Below are 19,535 nucleotides of genomic sequence, written 5' to 3' on the forward strand. Positions count from 1 at the left end.
ATATGTTTTTTTGCAAACTTCAAACCCAGATTTTTTGAGGATGTAGAAGAGGTTTTCTTCTGATGACTCTTCCATGAAGACCATGTTTGTACGAGTGTCTCTTTATAGAGGAATGGTGTAGCACAACTCCAGTGTCAGCAGGTCTTTCTGGATGGATCGTGCAGTCAAACGTGGGTTTGGACTTGCTTTTCTCACAATCATGCGAGCTGTTCTGTCTGATATTTTTCTTGGTCTTCCAGATCTTGCTTTAACTTCCACTGTTCCTGATGACTGCCATTTCTTAATTACATTCTGAACAGAAGATATTGGCAACTGAAAATGCTTTGCTATCTTCTTATAGCCTTCTCCTGCTTTGTGAGTATCAACTATTTTCAGTTTCAGTTTTCTAGACAACTGCTTAGAAGAACCCATGGTGCTGATTGTTAGGGCGAGGTCAGGTGAGTCTGGGCATTTAAAACCTTAAGATTGACATCACCTGGTCTTTCCAGACGATGATTGAGAACAATCCATGACGCTGTCAGGTCTCAGCTTTCCAAAGGGGGCGGTGCATGCAATAAACTCTGAAGGGTGCCCAAACTTTTGCAGATGCCATTTTTTTGTTTTCTGTTATTTTGAAAGTGTAAATGATGGAAATAAAATCTAACTTTTTGTGACATATTATACGAATGTCTAATCTGTCATTTGATGCCTTTTGGAGATTTTTCCATCTTTTCTTGACTTTTATGCACATTAATACAAATATTGCCCTGGGGTGCCCAAACTCTCAAACCCCACTGTATAGTTGCATTAGCCGGTTTTCTGTGATTGCTTTGTTACAAAATTTAAAAAAGTAAATTTACTCTACAGCTTGGCATATAATTTAGGAATGCAGTTGAATGAGCTTGCAGAGAGACACTGAAGGTATTAAACTGGATTCATGACGAGCCTTTCATGTTATCTCGGACTGTATAGTCTATTTTTCCCACAGCTGATAACTCCTGGGTACAAAAACTCATGTCATGTTGACGTAATGGTTTTGACAGTCAATAGAGACAGATTTTTATGTGCGCTGACAGCACCGGAGGGGATTTTAAGTTATAAATGTCTTTTATTTTAAGACTTTTTAACACCACGCTGAAATTAAGTGTTTAATGATTAACAAAGCTGGCATTTAAAAATATAGTTAGGTCTTTGTCTTTTGTCTGCCAGATGACTTACTTGGTTAGTGGTGCTAGAGAAGGAATTCTCCTAACTGTTAACATAATATAATACATGTATAATACATAATTTAGAGGATAAGCATTAGTGTTTTGTCCTTAAATACAAATATGATTTGAAAACTCAGGAATGGTGATAATATATGCAACTGTTTTTAGGCTTGAAGCTTATCATTTTCATTGTCAACTTTGGATAATGATGATAGATAAATGAGAAATATTACTTGCTACACTGTACTGAACACACACTAGGGCCTATACTGCACAACACCAGGTTCTAAGAGTCTTTTGGGAAACAGTCAAATAAAATGGCATTTAGATATTTATTTATTTATTTTTAGATAATTAAAAAAACAAAGAATATTGACCAACTTTGATGATTGGTTTACGCATCCCTATTCAAAGTGATGCAAAATATTTCTCGGAGCTCCCTAAAGGAAGTTTAAACAATTTCACTATCCAGAACACATTTGTGGAAAGCAGGTTTTTTTTTTCAAATGTGAGGGCACCCATGGGGTTTGAAGCAATCTTGAATAACATCTTTTACAGTGTTGTCCTCTTAGAGGAGTATAGGGACACATTGCAAGCTGACTGGTTAAGGTCTAATTTTTCTTTTAGTTCAACTTGAGCGGACAATCAGACATCATGACAATGTTTCAGATGAGCCTCCATCATGCACCTGGATGCCCGCCAAGCGCTGAAAGGAACATTGTGTTTTCTCTGCATTCTGTCCTTCTCCAATCCACCCTCCCACCTCAGCTGCCTTGAACATAGCAGGTGATGCTAATGTTGGTGTTGGGCTGTTGACAGGGACAACGGGAGTACAACCTGTCCTCAACCATCTCTGATGAGCCAACTGACAAATGGCACATCACTGCTAATGCTCCTACAGTGCCTTTGTCTGGGGAATGAGACCAAGACAAACGCTTTGTGCGGGCTGTGCCATGTCCCTGTCTCTTTGGACACCAGTTTTTCTAGCAGTGTGGGTGGACTGGAAGAGCTCTGGTTCTTTTTATAGCATTCAACCACCTTCCTGTGTCCTTACTGGAGTTTAATTTTATGGAAGAGGAATGTGATGTGTTATGTGCATCCTGTCAGGGAACAGGGGTGTGGTTTAATGGTGATATTCATCAGGCTTGTTTACAAGGTGAAATCGAGGCACTAACAAACACCCGTTCTACCAGGAAATTTCTTGGCTCTTAAGCCAGAAGATGCAATGATATCTTCTCCTGTGAGGCAAAGTCCCAGTTGATGATGTATTAGCTAATCTTATCTGCAAGGAGCATAGTCTGCCGTGAATAAGAAATGCTGCTGCTTGCACCACCCAGTGATTAAAGTTCTGGTTAGCGGACTTCTTCCTGCTGGGTTTTTCCACATGTCCATGTTAATTCTGAGGCTGTTGCTGACCATCGAAGTCTATGAATCACATTTTTATTTAAGCTATTTACTATTTATTCCTACTGTTGTGTGTGTGTGTGGTTGTGTGTGTGTGTGTGTGTGGTGTGTGTTGTGTGTGTGTGTGTGTGTGTGTGGTGTGTCTGTGTGTGCTGTGTGTTTTGTGTGGTTGTGTGTCTGTGTGTGTGTGTGTGTTGTGTGTGTGTGTGGTGTGTGTGTGGACCATATGCCATTTCTTTAAATATTTGTCTGGTGTTTGACTGTTCCCCACCCCCCAACCCTTGCAGTGCTATCTGACTCACATGGATCATGTAAATGAAAGCGACGGTGCTGCTTTATGTCACCTTACCCACACTTCCTTTACTTTTCCATTGGCAGCCGACACCTGATTTTTCTGACGCTAAAAATAGACTCCTTCAGACCCTAACTCCCCCTCCTTGCTGCCCTCTCACCTCTTTCCTTTTTTCCCTCTCTGTGTCAAAGTGAAGTCTCTCGGCATTATGTGCATTCTTTGCTTCCATGTTCCAGACAAAGCTCCATGTCTCCATTCAGAGTTGTGTGTCTCTGTGTGAGACAGATGTCATGGTGTACGAATGATAGAGAGATTCTTGCTTTTATTGCTCTCATAAGAAAACAATAAAGGGATGAAGCCTGCTTCTCCACAGAGCTGAAACCTGACCTTATTACACATCAAAATGTTAGCCAAAATCATAGGACCATGAGCATGTTTGAGAATGGCCTTTTATGGTCAGTATGAGAGGCAGCGTCTGCCTTTGGTCACTGGGTAGAACACTTTTGGGAAGCGTGCATTTTTTTGTGTTGCAGAAGAGGATTTGAGGTATTTCACCAAAGTGCAGCAGACGGCCTCATCTTCTCATGAGCAGCTTTCTTATCATTGACAGTTAATCTGCCGTGATGCATGGTGTCCTCATAATGAACACAGGCCTACTCACTGAACTGTTGACTCAGTGAATTAAATACATTAAAACCAGAAACCCCCAAGACTGATAAAAGAACGCAGTATCATGCAATAGCTGAGACAGTTGGAGATTGTTGTTACAGGATCAGAGTTGTTTCGTCATGAAAATGAATTAAATTAAAGTTGATTTGCCAAAACATCTAAAATAAATAAAAAAAAAATGTATTTTGTTTAATAAATACAGATTTAACAAAATGTCAACTTTCCTCTCTCTCCTTTTTCACTACTGTTCCTCTAATATATTTTTTGTCTGATGCGTGAATATTTTTCTGTTCTTCTGTCCCCAACTCACACCACCGCTTTCAGATCCAGTTTCCACTCAGCTACTATAGCATGAGAAATTAGGGCGTGAAGAGCCATTTTTTCCCCCCGAAGGATTCAATAAATTCAATATTGGTATTCTCTATATTTCTCACACTCACTGCTGAAAAGGGAGTTATTAGTGGTCTAGTGGGTTCATTTAACTGGATGAAGAGAACTTCATATAATTGCATTGGGAATATTTGACCCTCTAAGTGATACAGGCAGTAGCAAGATTGTCTTGAGATTATATTCTAACTCAAGTACAGTATTAGCAGTATATAAAGTTCTTTTAAACCAGCATGTTATGTCTGTGAAACCCACATGTGTGCTGTATTCAGGCCTGAACCTTAGCAAATATGCATCACACCCACCACTGTTTTTTCAGTTCTGCATTTTGTTATATAGAGAATTTTAACATACATACATAGAGTATATCACAGTAGCATATATTTAGATTCACAGTATATTAGAATCAGTGAGCATTGCCAGCTGTTGCTCTAGCCAGAAGACAGAAACCGGAGTACAGTGGAAATGAGCCGTGGTGGGGAAGAACAGAGACTGACAAAAGTGAAAGTGGAGACAGGAGAAACGGGAGAAACAGGAGAAAGAGGTATCAGCCTCAGCAGCGTCTGGTCTCTACTTTCCTCATCACTCTGTCTTCATCTTGGCAGCCAATAAGGAAAGAGCCCTGTTTCTCCCTTGTATCCCCCATTAAAGCAATGAAGGAAAGGATAAAGGGGCAGAAAAGGGAATCTGTTTAGGCCTCAAGCAAATCAGTTTTCAAGTATAATCCATTTAATTTCTCTTCTTTGATACTGTTATTCAAAAAAAGAGTGTTTTTTGTTTTTCTTTTAAATATGGGACTTAATAGACAGGGCAAATGTTTTCTGTTTACATTCACAATTTTAGTCAATTTTCTTCAACTATACTTTTCCAATGGCCACAAAACTGCCACTATTTTCTAAAATATAGAATAAATAACACATGCTTTAGATGGGGATGCACCTATCTGAATTTTTTTGTCCCGATACGGATGCCTGGGCTATGGGTAACGGACGATACCAAGTACCGATCCGATACCAAGTCCGAATCCTATACCAGCTTTTAATTAATAAACTGCTTCACTGTGTGGAAGTGACTTGAATCATTCTTTTATGTGTGAGGCAACATTGGGCTTGCCATTGCTTTCCTAACTTTGCAAAACAAAATGTAACAAATAAAAACATCGATTTAAATTGTACACCAGCAACTTGGTAAGAAATCCTCAAAATTAACAGGGATTACAATTCAAGTAAAGCAACACACTGGTCAATTCCTAAAATTGTGTATATATATATATATAGTATGAACACAGAATTGCATTTAATAGATAGATCGTCACTGATACCCAATCCTACCATTTGAGTCAGCATTGGCCTGGTATCATCAATACATTTTATCAGTAGTTTTGGATCAGTGCATCCCATGCGTAGCTTTAATCTACAGATATTTGATACTTAAGAAGTTAGGTTATCTTTCTCTTTGTGTAAGGCTTTTGCTGTCAGAGCTCATAAATATCTTTTATCCATGAACCTTCAGTATGAAGATGTTAGAGAAGCATCATGCTGATAACACAAGTTAGACTTATTATACTTAATTTACATTCAATTTAATTTGTTTTACTTTTCAGCTCAAATGCCTCCTCATTTAGAATTATTACAAACTGGTTGATTTTCAGTCAGATCATGCAATTTGAATATCTGATGCATGTGAAGCTGGTTGCATTCTGCCATCGCTGAAAACGTAGGCGTCGTCGCCCCTCTGCATTAACAAGTCCCAGCCACATCACTGTAGTACTTTATCAAAGCCACTTTGCACTATTGTGAGAAATTGCTAGCGGCAATGATACTGGAAATCCATTAGTTATCATAAGTTATTCCCCCAAGCCTTTGTGCTGTCAGGGGTGAGCAAGTACCACATTAGCATGAAGGTTTTTGAAACTGCACCTTGTTGCTACCAAAACCTCATAGAGGCACAGATGGAGACGTTTGAGAGAGATTGTCTTAACCTACAAAATCACTTCCTGCCCTGTGGTCTGTAGGCTACGTTAATTAATTGAATGAACAAAATTCGAGGGGTGAGGATTCTTTTCTTTTCTGTATCCGACCGAGTTACATAAAAATGCTCTCTGCCCAGTTGATTTAGGCGATCTGAGTGCTCCAAGAGAATGACAGCGAGGGGAGATCCTCATTTAACCTTGGCTTGTCACTGATTAATCCAAGTTTAATTTGCATATAAGCCCATCTAATTTTGGATTTCAGAGTGAAGCGGGGTGTTGATTAGAGATAGAGTTAGTATGTAACAGGCCTGTTTTGGAAAATGGTGGACTGATGAGCAACACCCAGGCATAAGAAAACAATAGCTCCACTTATTATAGCAGCTTAAAGTTCTCAGCAGTCACTGGGCATTAGATTTCTTGTAGAATTTTAATTGGCCCACATGCTGTGGGGTATCTAATCTAAACTTAGTTTCCACTGGTTCAAAGCTTCAGATGAGGTTTACTGATCTGTCTTGGAAAGAGTTCATGTTTGCCATGAGATGTTTGTACAGCTAATTTCATGTAACTCAATATAAAGGCATTTATTTGAGGTTATTTAAAAGGAACAAATATAGCTGATCATTGCAACAGCTATGTTTCAGGTGTTCCTTTATTATTTATGTGACATTTTTAAGCAGTAGGCTAAATGATGCTGCTTGCTACGTGCTTTAGATTGATTGTTTGCAATCAATGTTAAAAATGGCCTTTCTAATCTGCCTGCTGACAAAAACTCAGTTAGTGGATGAATAACAATTTGCTGGGCTGTTTTTTTTTAATCCCTTGCTCTGCAGTAATCTTTGCAGAATTCTGCTTTCCTCATGACAGCGCATTCTCCGCTGTCAGTGCTCGGTGGTGGTTCTTGTATAGTTCTCTCTCTGTGTAAACGAGGATCATTTTTAGAAGCAGTTCTTACTTGCAGGGCTACTGTAGGAGGAAAAGGACGAGGAGGAAGAACACAATGGAGGAGATGCTCACAGGGTGTCGAGTATTTTTAGCTTTCCCCTGGTACCGGGATGATGAGTAAAGAATAAGGGCAGGTTGTGCATTCCACCTTAGCCTGTGGAGGAGCATGGGCCTTACAGGAGGAGTGATTGCCTTGTTCTAGAGTGCATCATGGGAGTTTACTGTATTTACAGTATGTGGAAAAAGATGATGCGCCACTATTTATGTGACTTTGTTTGTTTATTGTGATCATACCACTCTGCTGGCTAGTGACACTGCTATTGACACTGGTTACCCAGATGCAGCGTTTTGTTGTGGTGTCCTTGTCCCTGATAATAAAAGATCTGTTCTTAGAGATCACAATATGTTGCATTTGCATTTGTCTGTTTTGCTAGCTCAGCCTCAGTTCAAATAGAGTCTGTAATGCAGACTAAATGATGAATCCCTTAAAATCTTTCCCCACTTTTGATATTTTGTTCTTTGAGCCGTGCATTGTGTGGTAGAACATACAAACCATCCTGACCACTTTTTGAATATGGAAAAAAGATACGTGTTTGTTCAGTCAAACAAGGAACACATCTTTGTCTGATAGCCTCCGCCCAAACTACACCTGTATACTGAATAGAAATATATTCTACTATTCACTACTATTCTTCAGTCACAGAGCACACACGGCACCGAGCGGGAGAGACAGTCTACAAACAGCAAATGCACACACAGACAAATCTTCCCACTAAACAATGGTTTACTGAACGGCTTTATACCATAAGCCCTATCTCCCTGTACTTCACATCAGGAAATCCATATGTTAGACTTATTTATTGTAAAAACATGATACAGACTCAAGGGTGTCTCTAATGTATGTTAGTCTCCCCAGAGGTCAGAGTTGAACATTTAAGCACATTGTCCCAAGTTCTTTTTTCACATGCACCACTGCTAAGCTGCACCTTCATAGAATATTATCCTAACAAAGTCTTCTCTCGGCACATTGTACATGTTTGTGTCACGCCCAAATGATTTCTATCGATCCCTCGTGACTCTGGGCCCCTAACATCAATAGCAGGTGCTGTGTGAGATTCACATAACATTACTGTATGTCAGACATTTATATAAGAGATTATGAGAGCATGCTTGGTAAATATCGCCATCAGCTGTCCCATGAAGTATTTAAAAGGGCACAGGTTAGAGTATCTTGCATTAAGGGTAAAATGTATGAGAAGTACCATGCACATTCATGCATTCATGACCTCTTTGGTCATTGCAGGTGGATGCTAAACTCCCTCGCTCTGGCCACAGATCGCACACAGCCCAGCACAAACAGCAATGTCTTAAGCCTTTTGACATTTTAACTGGATTGGTGGATAATCCCATCAACTCAATCAAGGATTCTTGTCAGAGGCCAAGGCTGTGTTTGCAGCGGTTGTCATAGCTAAAGTTGTCTCTGCAATGTAAAGGCAACACTGTGGGAAACTTATCTATGGTATTTTAGGCTGTCCAGGGCCTAATATTTTCCACTTCTATTTTCAAGAGGTCTTTCCTTGAGTCAGTCATGAGGGAACCCCTGCTCCGCCTCCTTCATCTCCTCTAGCATGCACCACCTCCTGTGTTGCTGCACCTCAAAGTGCTGCTCTCTAAAACAGGCCTAAATTTATTCAAATTTAAAGGAGCGCCACCACCAAAGCCTCCTGTGAGTCAACACCTCCCTCCCAGTACTGTGCTTTATGTCGACAGCAAGGCCCAGCTGTTGCTTTCTGTCCTGTGGTCAACCTGTCTGCTGTACCTTGTAGCTTTTGATCCTAAGCTATATGTTGCACCGTCAGACAGAATTAGTGATGCCACTTGCTATTATTGTGATACAGGACGGTCTCGGGGTAGCAAGGAAAATAGATCTCTGAGTGAAAGGTTTATTTAATGTTGAGGCATAAGCGGGAGCCTCTGCCTTGTGACACATAATCCAGTCTTTGCTGTGTAGAGTAAGCAGGTTCCATATGTTTAGGTCAGATACTTCTCCATGTTTAGAGGTGAGCAGATGTGCACATCTGTTTTTTTAATTTTTATAAAGACTATTCATTTCATTGCATTTTTTTTGTTGCCTTTATTTGTCAGGACAGCTGAAGACATGAAAGGGGAGAGAGAGGGGGAATGACATGCAGCTAAGGGCCACAGGTTGGAGTTGAACCTGGTCCTGCTGCGTCAAGGAGTAAATATATATATGTATATATGTATATGTATATGAATATGTATATATGGGTGCCTGCTCTACCAACTGAGCTATCCGGGACATGTCCACATCTTCTGAATTTTTTGAATTTTTTTTAACTATTATTTATTATTGAACAACAATCAACAAGAGGTGTTTTAAAAGGATAAAAACACAATTAAGCCCAACGGCTTGTTTCCATTGTGGTCCTTAAGATGGAAGGGGAGTAGCACCACATGGACTAAAACATTGAGCGCAAAGAGGAAAGGGGACGACTAACTAAGAAAACAAGGGCTAAATTCCCAGACATACAAAGAGACACACAAACAGACCGTACAATATCACATCTTTGAGCGCATGTTTGTTTATGACGGCTCTAGGAGTCACACACATGTAGCTGTGTTTACAGGCAACCTCCCTTTGGCTCCTGTGGTATTAAGCATCAAGCTATTGGAAAGGTTTCACTAGATGATAAATTACCAGACCTGTGCCTCTGTATACCCTTTGACTTCAATTTAGTATTCTTTTTCAATTCAGTTTTTTAAATGGATTGAAAAGTGAATTATGTGGTTTTAAACAATTATACCATTGCCTGGAGGATTTAGTACCTCTGGTGATTTGTCACACCTTCTGAGAGGGTCTCAGATGAGGTAGTTGCAGTGTTATACACCTCAGGGTGTGTGGTCCTGCCACAGCTGGCCACACGTTTAACAAGCTGAAAAAGCGGTGGTGGTGGGGGGTAGAAGTATAAAACACAATCCTACTGAAAGTGTCTTGTAGCTATTGTTAGCTTCAGTTTTGTCAAAACTGGAACAGGAACATTGGAGGCTGCTTTGTGATGAGAGCCGTGCAGTGGCGTGTGCTGCTATTGCGTCACTGTCTAGAGGGGGCCAAAGACTGTATTTTTAGAAGGGAATGAGCATATTTTCTGAACAAACAACGTCAGGCACTCTGCTTGCGTATGCCAGGATTATTGGGACTGTGCTATTTTGAGACTGTGTGTGTGAGAGGGCTTTTTTTCTGGGTTAAGCATGGTGCCAGTACTCTCCTGAGGTTGCTGGTGGATCATTACAGGTCCTATGCTGTGCACAGCATCTGCAGCAGTCAAAAAGGAAAGAGTCAGAGAGACAGGGAGTTTTTTTAGGATAGGTCCGTGTCTGCAATACTGCTGTATAGGAGACATTTATATTTGTGGAGCTGACTCTTTTAGTCAGCTAATTCAAAAAGCATCATTAATCTGGAGTGTATCATTAAAATAGAAGGTATTACAAACAAATCTGAGCCATATCACAATTTCAAACTACTAATAAACCCAGTGAAAATATGTAACAAACTCATTTTTGTTGAGCAAGTTTGGGTGTGTCCATCTTTGGCTGTTGCTCCCATGAGCCAGAATAAAATGTGTTTAAAATGTGGGACATTTTTGTCCCAGCTGCATTAGAAATTTTTGTATTATCGACAACCAAATTGAAATGAATATATTCCACTTGTGTGTGTGTGTGTGTGTGTGTGTGTGTGTGTGTGTGTGTGTGTGTGTGTGTGTGTGTGTGTGCGTGTGCGTGTGGCGTTGCGCGTGCGCGTGCGTGTGCGCGTGTATATGTAGACAACGTGTTTTTGTTTAAACTGAAATAAAATTGTTATATAAAAAGGAAAATTAAAACAATCACAAGTTATTTATCAAGATTTAGAAAAAATATTTGCTACAAAATAATTCTATAAACAAAAGCAAATTGTATGGCTGTAACAATTACTTGATCAGTGGCTCGAGTATCAACAGATGATATTCTTCATGATGAAGATAAAAGTAAGTTGCAGCGCTAACAAAAAGTAAAACTCATAATTCTGCTCGGCCATTGGACAAATAATTCACATGCATCAGCATTACTACAAATCACAGTACCTCATCATCACCCCAGGTTACTAATACACCCTGCTGGAGGGAGCAAAGTGGACGTATGATCCTCGTATGCTCCCTCTTTGTTCTCTCCTCTTGCTTTCTCTTCTCCCCCTCTTCCTCTCTTCTCTCTCTCTCTCTCTCTCTCTCTCTCTCTCTGTTTGTTTCTCTTTACATACCTTGTGCCACTTCCTTGTATGTGGGTTGCCAGTTGGTGGCAGCTGGCTGGACTTTGATTCACAGTCACACAGTGGTCATTCTTCGGCAGATAATCAGACAGTAAAAGAATCTGTCTTACTGTGTCACACTGAATGACTTCCAAATTGCTTCAACTGTCACATCTAGCATTCTCAGAAACACTCGGAAATTTGTTGCAGCATCAGTTGCAACCCACATTCAAACTGTTGCCACATTGTTGAACAAGGCTTCAAGTAGATTGTGAAAGCTGTTTATCATCAACACGATCAACCAGAATGAGCCCTGTGACCTTCACCTCTAAAGCCTGGCACTAACATCTAGAGGCCTCTCTGGCTTCTGAGCTGCAGGCTTTCCTCTGGGCCTCTCCAGGATAGCCTAGTTCTATCCCATTCTTTCCCAAGAGTGCAGTTATTTTGAGCAAAACTTGGCTTTCTGCACTGATTTTTTTTTTCTTTTTTCAATGCGTTGTTCTTCTGTGTAGAGCAAAGACAATATGTGAAAAGGAATGATGGGAATAACGGCGTTATTTTTTTCAGTAACTAGTAATCTAATTGATTACTCTTCCCATCTTAATACGCCATACTGTTACTGCCAAAAAATGGGGCGCGTTACTATAACTGAAGCTGTTTTTTTTTCTTCATCAGACCAACTAGATCTCTGAGCCAAATGTCAAGACTTTTTTTTGTTCTTCCTTGGTTAGTGGGCCGTGCACGAGACAAGCGCATAAATGCTGACAAAAAATTGTTTCTCTCACTATGACTCTAGAGTGCCTACTCTCTTCTCTAACTAATCACTGTCACTCTCTCACATTTCCCTAGCTCTATCACACACGCACGCACGCATTCACGCACGCACACCGGCTTGACACACACACCAGCGCACAAGTATAGACATCAGGCCACTTACGTTATTTGCACTACAAAAACTGTATATATTTGTTATTTGTTTTTGCTGTAGTGCTTAACAAGCATTATTTAATTTTGCCCAGTTACATATCAAAAGTTCTATTGTGTTATTTCCATCGATCCACTAGACATAATATCTACATACATGGCATTTGATTGGAGGCTAGGCTCACTTTGTCCCACAGCAACATTAAAATAGTTTAGATGCGTGTACATGGTTTCTGTTAATGTATTGTATTAAGTGTCCATTTCATTATAATATTCAGATTTATCATAAATAATTGAACATGTACATGTATTTTAAGTTCCATTAAAGAGGAGTGGAGTAACTAGTTCCTTTTAATAATTTGTAACTGAGTATCTAATTTAGTTACTTTTTGGAAGCAGTAACTAGTAACTGTAACTAATTACTTTTTAAAAGGAACTTGCCCAACACTGGTGCAAAATTTATAAAAGATAATGTTGCACACTTTTAACCAGAACACCTCCTAGTCTGTTAGTAAGCACCTACTCCAGCATGAGAAGTTATACAGCCTGCGTCTTTGTCCTGGCAATGCGTCCGCAAGCTTATTAGGTGAATGTGTCTTCAGGGGTAAGTTGTGATGGCAAGCACTAAATAGGTGGTGGACCAGAGCCCTTGCAGACAACAGGAGCATCACCAAAGCCAGCTTTTGTTCACTGGATAAGTGACGCAGTGGGAATATTAGTGTGATTAGTGTGATTAGACAGAATGGCTGGCTGCCAGAGCGAGGTCCAGTTGCTGCCATCGGTCAGAAAAGAACAAATATTGGGGTTATGCAATGCTCTGTAGTCACATTTGGGCAGCCAGATGCAGACAGTCCGAGGACAGTGTTGTTGTCGTCCATCAAACATATACAGTACAATACAGTTTCATCGGCATGGTGACCAAGATCCTGTCCACCGTGCTTTCACCAGCCATCTCTCAATACAGACTGAACCCTATCTTCATTAACTAGACTTAAATCTGTGTTGCTGAATTATTAACAGGTGTGAAACTCCTTTCCAAAATGCTACCTATGCACTTAGAAGAATGGAAAAACATTTTAGGATTCAGCCTATAGTGGTAATTGTTTTCTGCTCCAAGGACTAATGTTTTAGCTGACAGCAATACCTGACAGCAATACCTGCTTGGTTTTGGAGCTGTTCTTCTCTTAGCAGTCAAAAGCAGACTTCTGCAACTCACACCACCCACACGTTGGTTATGTATAGCCCACACCTACCTGTATCTGCCCAGTGGTTTGAAAACAATGCTTTGTGTAATTCTAAGGCTGCTATTTGTAAAAACCTCAATCATGCACAGGCTCTTACAATGTTGTGCAATGCTCCCCACTCGACTGTAATCCCTCTTATGCTTAGTGAGCACCCCATGTGACGGTGCTGAAGGGCATGGGTGCTCTCCGTGACACACACACACACTAAGACGTGGCCTGTGTATAAGAAGAGAAGTTTATCCTGGAAAACCCCAAATGTGAGACGCTGGATGGAGACACAAGGCTGATGCTCGTCCTTAGTGCCAGGGCTTGGACTAGACATACAGGAACTACATAAAGCCTATGTCCTGAATCACACGCCGGCTCTCCTCTCCTCTTCATCTGCGTGTGAGCCACGAGAATGAGTCTTTGTGCTTTGTCCTAGAGGAATCTTGCAGCTTCCGAAATTTGTCTGCATGCTACTGTTATCTTTTGCTTTAGATGAATATTTTTTGTTGCTGATTGAAGCTGGTTTCTGCTTTTGAGTGGGGAACTTTGGAGGAAGACCCATTTGAGGAACCATTAACTTTTTTGGAGATCTAGAAATCTGATCAGGGTTAACGGCATGTTTTGACTCTACTACTGACTGCCTTGTAGGTATTTATTTTCAAATTCATTCACAGCTTACGTACCTCATGCTTTTTTTTGTTTCTTTCCCCACAGGAACCATCAATGTGGACTTCAGCTGGTGATTTGATAAGTTACATATAGAACCCCCCCCCCCCCCCCCCCCAAGTCACTTGTGTCCCCTCTCCCCCTCCTTTCCCTCTCCCCTTCCCCACTTCCCCCCCTTCCCTTGTCAATCTTCTCCCCATCCTCCAAGATTCACCATGCTTATCAAGGAGTACCGCATCCCCATGCCCATGAGTGTGGAGGAGTACCGCATTGCCCAGCTCTATATGATCCAGGTGAGGTCACAACACCAAATTCTCACCCACACACACCTGGCCGTAAAAACAGCCAAGTGGTGCAGAAACCAGGAGACCAAAAGAAAGCTGGCAGAGAGGAGAAAAATGAACACTGAGTGTGATTGTAGTGTGCCCAATTATGAAATGATTGGTCACACGTTCTGATGTCAGTGGAGTAATGAAACAAAGAGAGCTTGTGTGCTGATAGATTATCCAATTTAAACTCTGAAGCTGGCTGTTTCCATTCGTCATAGACTGCATGTTTCGTCAGAAGGAGTGTATGGGCACATTGCTTTCACTGAAAACTCAGTGCACACACACCTATGCCACAATGGAGATGGACATACCGCTTTGTCTGTGTCAGACAGTTTCATCTGTATAACCAGGCCCTTAGCTGGAGACTGGGGGTCAGTGTAAGAACTTTAAGGTTTACAGCACCAAGCAGGAATGGCTAATTTATACAGCTTTACCTGTCATGTGTGGCAACATATTTTCTCTTCATATGTCTTGTACATAAAGGAAGATTTATTTAATCCAGTGGTAATGCCAGGTGTACTTCGTGCTGCAGTACACTGGAGAGGCATGGTGAGCAATCACAATGTCTCGGACTGTGGTAACAATTTTGAATTAAGTTCCAATTGCTTAGACATGTTTTTGATACATTTGGGCATTTTTCAGTTTGTATCATTTGAGGAAAATGCTGATCTTGGGACTTAGTTATTTAATGTGTATCACAAGTGGTTTTACCTTTTGTCGAAGAGCAGGTTCAAGTTCTAGGTCTGTTGACCTGGTTGAGTCATTTTGCTGGGTTCAGTGTGTCTTGCTTCTTCAGGGATCCTATAATGTGGAGGTTATATCAACGAATGAGTGCTTTCATCAGAAAAGAAGATTCATGAGAAATGTGGGAAATATTCACAGTGTAGTGTCAAGTGAAATTAGTTAATCAGTGGGTTTATGTGATCTTCCCTTTACAGCACAATACAAACAACATATCAAGTATCGTTATCTATCTAAGTGTTACCTAGCTGCTCTTCACATTTATTTGAGGTAGGTGATCATACATGGGAGCTGCAATGCTTTACTACAACCAGGGAGCAGCTCCATTGAAGAAGTTAAACATTGAGACCTTGTTTAAGGAACAGCATGCCTTCAAGCTGTTGACTTTTTCCAACTGTTAATGTTACACACCAAATAATTGGTGTTTGTGTTGACAAAGTCTAAAATAAATATCCACCCACTGGTGTAACGATTAGGAATGCACGATATGAGGAAAATGTCAAAATGACATTATTTTGACTGATATTGCAATTGCGGTATGATTCACAATATTGGAGGGAACGATCAATTTTTGATTATCATTCTCATTTTCATTGAAACACAAATACAAATGTATTATAGTCATATAGTGTGTTTTTTTTTGTTTTGTTTTCTTTTTGGCAAGAATCTGTACCAAACAAAGATTTTTTTTTTTTTAGTCTTGGGATACAATTTGTAGGCCCAGAACATCTCTGCAGCACCACAATACTTATTTATATTTTGCCTTTAACAAATATTGCGCCCCCCTGTGATTTTGGTATTGCGTGAGATCATATTGCGTTAATTGTGCAGCCCTAGTAACTACACTACAACACCGCTTCATCCACCTGTATGTCCTGAGAGGGTCTCTCCTTCTTTTCTGTACTATGAAAACATTTTTGTCCAAAAGAGTATGTTGTTCTATAAAAAATATCAACACAACTTCTCAGTAGAAAAAACTTGTCTGTTGCTCTTCTTCATATCCTTGCCCGGTGTACCAAACAGACAGGTAATCCAGTTGAGCTGTGGATGGCCGGGAACATGACTCAGTGGTCATACCCCAAAGCAAGCAGACGTTTCAAGACGTTTCACACTTAATCATTTCTTTGGCAAATTAGCTGTATTAAACAGGGTACTGTGTGTGAGTGTTATTAATGATGTGAAATACATAACAACCGTATTAGTTTTGACCTGCTTCACTCCCAGCTCTTCTGCATACCCTGTGTTAGATTTTATCGGACAGGACATTGTGCAAAGACATTACACATGTGCAAGGTTTATACAGAGTCTTAATCATGAACGAAGCCATTCAGAAGTGCATTCTCAAGCAAAAAACAAGTGACCCATAGTTACCTTTCCCCCTGACCTAACCCTCTCTGCACAGCCTTGTTGCTGTGAGGCTTCTGTCACTATGGAAACCATGACATCAGCAGCGTGCCGGTGGTCAGGTTATGTTCGAGAGAGGGAGTGAATGAAAAGAGGAAATGGAGGATAAAAAGAGTTTGTGAAGTAGGGAGGGGAAGAAATGAGTGATGGGGTGGAAGGAAAAGAGAGAGAGTGTGCTGTATTCTGAGGAGAGTGTATTTTGCTCAGCCTTGCTTCATTGCTATGTTACCAGGGCAACTGCAGCATGTAGGCCTGCCTGCCTGCAAACCAGCATAGATGAAGTCCGGGCCTTAGGACAGCCTGGCCATATCTGCACCTCAGCTGGTGATGCCCCAACCCATCTCTCCTCTCACTTCCTTTACTTTGCCCTGCAACTTGGCCTTCTTATTCCATAGCTAGTTGTAAATTCAGTATCACGGCACAGGGATTTGCAGTGATGCACAAAGCAAACGCTGAATGTGTAAGAAATTAAATATGAGAAGATCTCGCTGAGTCTCATTCATTCGGCACACATCCGTGTCATGTTCTGACTAAGCATATGTATCTGTGGAGCGGAGTGAAAAGAAGCATCTCAAACAGGAAACATGCCTCACTGACTTGATGGCAAGAGGAAAAAACCAGGATGTGACTACCATCCTGTTAGAGCAGTCAGATCTAAACACAGACAGTAGGCTTGCAAGGTGATAACTTTTATTTATACAGGTTTGGTGGCTAAAAAATGGTGGGTGTGCGCGAGAGAGATTTTTAGGGAGGTGTAAGGGCAGGACTTGAACTCACAACTCAGCGGCAATTTGTGTACTAAGCCAAAAAGGATTTTATAGAAGAACGATGTGCATGAGAGCCCCCCTCCCGCCACTATGGAGACAGTCGACACACTTCCAGAGACTTTTGAAAACTATTTCTATATTTCTGTTCCCCCACAGGTACGGTTTACATCTGTACACAAATGAACAGAGCACACTGTTGTCATTAGGAATCTAACGTTACATTTACTGTTCATTTAAATTAACGTTGCATGTTATCTACTCCCTCATTTCCCTTTTTTCCCTCAGGGAACGGCTAAGCCCTGGATAATGTTTTATAATCTTTCCTCTGCTGAATTTAAGAGAATCAGCCGTTGCTCCATAAGGGATACAAAGTGCTGTTGTCACCTGTCAGCAACCTAATTAAAGAGACAGTCTCCTGCTAAACACAATAAAAACTTATTTTTGTTACTTTTAACTAGATTGCTGACTTAACATCCAGACGTAGTTTGCCAACATTTGGAGCTGTCTGTACACAAAGAAAAAAATAATTACATTTGGAAAACTCAACCGCAATATATCTTTCCAAATATAACGCTCAAGATAATGCACTGATCTAATTGTGATCAGTTCACTTGAAAAGCCAACTTATTTTGCTCTGTGTATGTAGGAAGATAATTGTGTGTTAACAGGACTTAACACAATTAAATTCCTAAATCTGTCTACATGTGCCTACTTCTACAGCTGCACACGTTTTGATTGGGTTTTGGATGCGTACAATACATGTTTACATATTATGTAAATAGTTATGCAAACATAATTTATTAAACTAGGTTTTAACACTGGGGTTCCTGTCGCATGTACTGGCTGTGTGTACGGCCAGTGTGACGGTGCTGTAGCGTCTGTGCTGTGTCTTTGGAGCTGTGTCTGGGCTGTTGAGAGCAGAGCTGGTGGCTAATGAAGGACCTGTCAGAGGTAATGAGGTCCGGAGTGCTGGACGCCTCATGGCTTCCTCCTCCCCACTCCGTTGACTCACTGCCTCGCCTCCATCGCCTCTCCCCACTGGATGACTGGAGAATCTGTCTCCCTATTATCCCAGTGCTGCACTAAATAGTGTGTTGAACACACTATGTTATGTGGAAAGACTGGACAGCTGCTGATAAGAGAAAGAAAAAGATGACATGTCAGTAATCTCTGACATTTATGATCCTTGCTCTTTGCTCCATGTATTTGTAATATCATCCGCACTTGGATTATGCTCTGCTGTCAACATTTCCAGTTTGACAGATTTCATAACAATAACAGATCTTCTCTTGCCATGCCACACATTCCAGTATGTGAAGCTTTAAAGTCACCTAGCTGTAAGTCTACTCAACTGCATCTTCAGGCTCCACCCAGCCTCGCTTCCTGTGTGTACCTGGAATGTAAATATGGGAAAGGTGTGGCTCTGTGAGCTGGTTTCTTGGGCTTCCTGATTTGCAACTCAGAGGTGACGTAGCTTTTAGGAAGCTAATAATTTTGGTGTGTTTCTCATCTTGTGTCAGATTCTTATTTCCAAAAGGCACCTTATCCATTCATTTGTTTGTTTCTTTGTTAAACATTTGTTTACAAGGGTAAGGGTTGTCAAGGGTAAATTTATAATCAATTTTGGATATGTAACATTCCCTTTACACTATACTACTATTATTATGAAAATATGGACAACTTGCCAATTCAATTTAACTTCATTTCATTATTCTTCTTACAGAAAAAGAGCAGAGAAGAGAGCTGTGGTGAAGGTAGTGGGGTGGAGATTCTAGAGAATAAGCCCTACACAGATGGACCGGGTGGGACGGGCCAGTACACCCACAAGGTTTACCATATTGGCATGCACATTCCCAGCTGGTTCCGCTCCATCCTGCCCAAAGCCGCACTGAGGGTTGAAGAGGAGTCCTGGAACGCCTACCCTTACACCCGCACCAGGTGAGGTTTGTAGGAAGGCCACCTCCACACCCCTTCAGAGCAGGAGTGAGCGCGCATACAACTCTGCCAAGGCTGCACAAAACTACATTGTTATTTTAATAAAAGAAATGCTCTGTGCCTGCGTATCTAACTTCTGCAGCGGGTAGGTGTACACACAGTTAAAGTTCCACACAGTTCCTCCCCCCACCTGTTTAGGGGTTAATAATTCAAACCCTTTTTATATTCAGTTTATTATACATAGTAAATGTGATGCATGTTGAGTGTGATCTTGCCTAGTTTGAAGTTCTCTTTTAGCTGCTGTCCCTCAATAAAAGCCAAGAGAAAAGAAAAACTTCAGAGCAGGGTGTGTTTGTCTGTGTGGGGCCTGACAATCAGAGATGT

General features: G+C 40.9%; 1 protein-coding gene across 7 annotated transcripts in view; it reads left to right on the forward strand.

Annotated features, from left to right (window-relative positions):
* The window catches only part of LOC116690286 (membrane-associated phosphatidylinositol transfer protein 2), a 44,568-nt gene that overhangs the window by 5,394 nt on the left and 19,639 nt on the right, over positions 1-19,535 (forward strand). For 6 of the 7 annotated variants that reach the window (XM_032517113.1, XM_032517117.1, XM_032517116.1 and 3 more), the window contains exons 2-3: positions 14,024-14,268; positions 18,940-19,154. In XM_032517113.1, coding sequence (XP_032373004.1) covers positions 14,191-14,268; positions 18,940-19,154 — 293 coding nt within the window. In that variant the 5' untranslated portion in view covers positions 14,024-14,190. Of the gene's footprint in view, positions 1-13,518; positions 13,709-14,023; positions 14,269-18,939; positions 19,155-19,535 lie in introns of those variants that run through there. The other variant, XM_032517114.1, reaches the window with a different exon arrangement.

Source organism: Etheostoma spectabile, chromosome 5, assembly GCF_008692095.1.
Source record: "Etheostoma spectabile isolate EspeVRDwgs_2016 chromosome 5, UIUC_Espe_1.0, whole genome shotgun sequence".
NCBI lineage: Eukaryota > Metazoa > Chordata > Actinopteri > Perciformes > Percidae > Etheostoma > Etheostoma spectabile.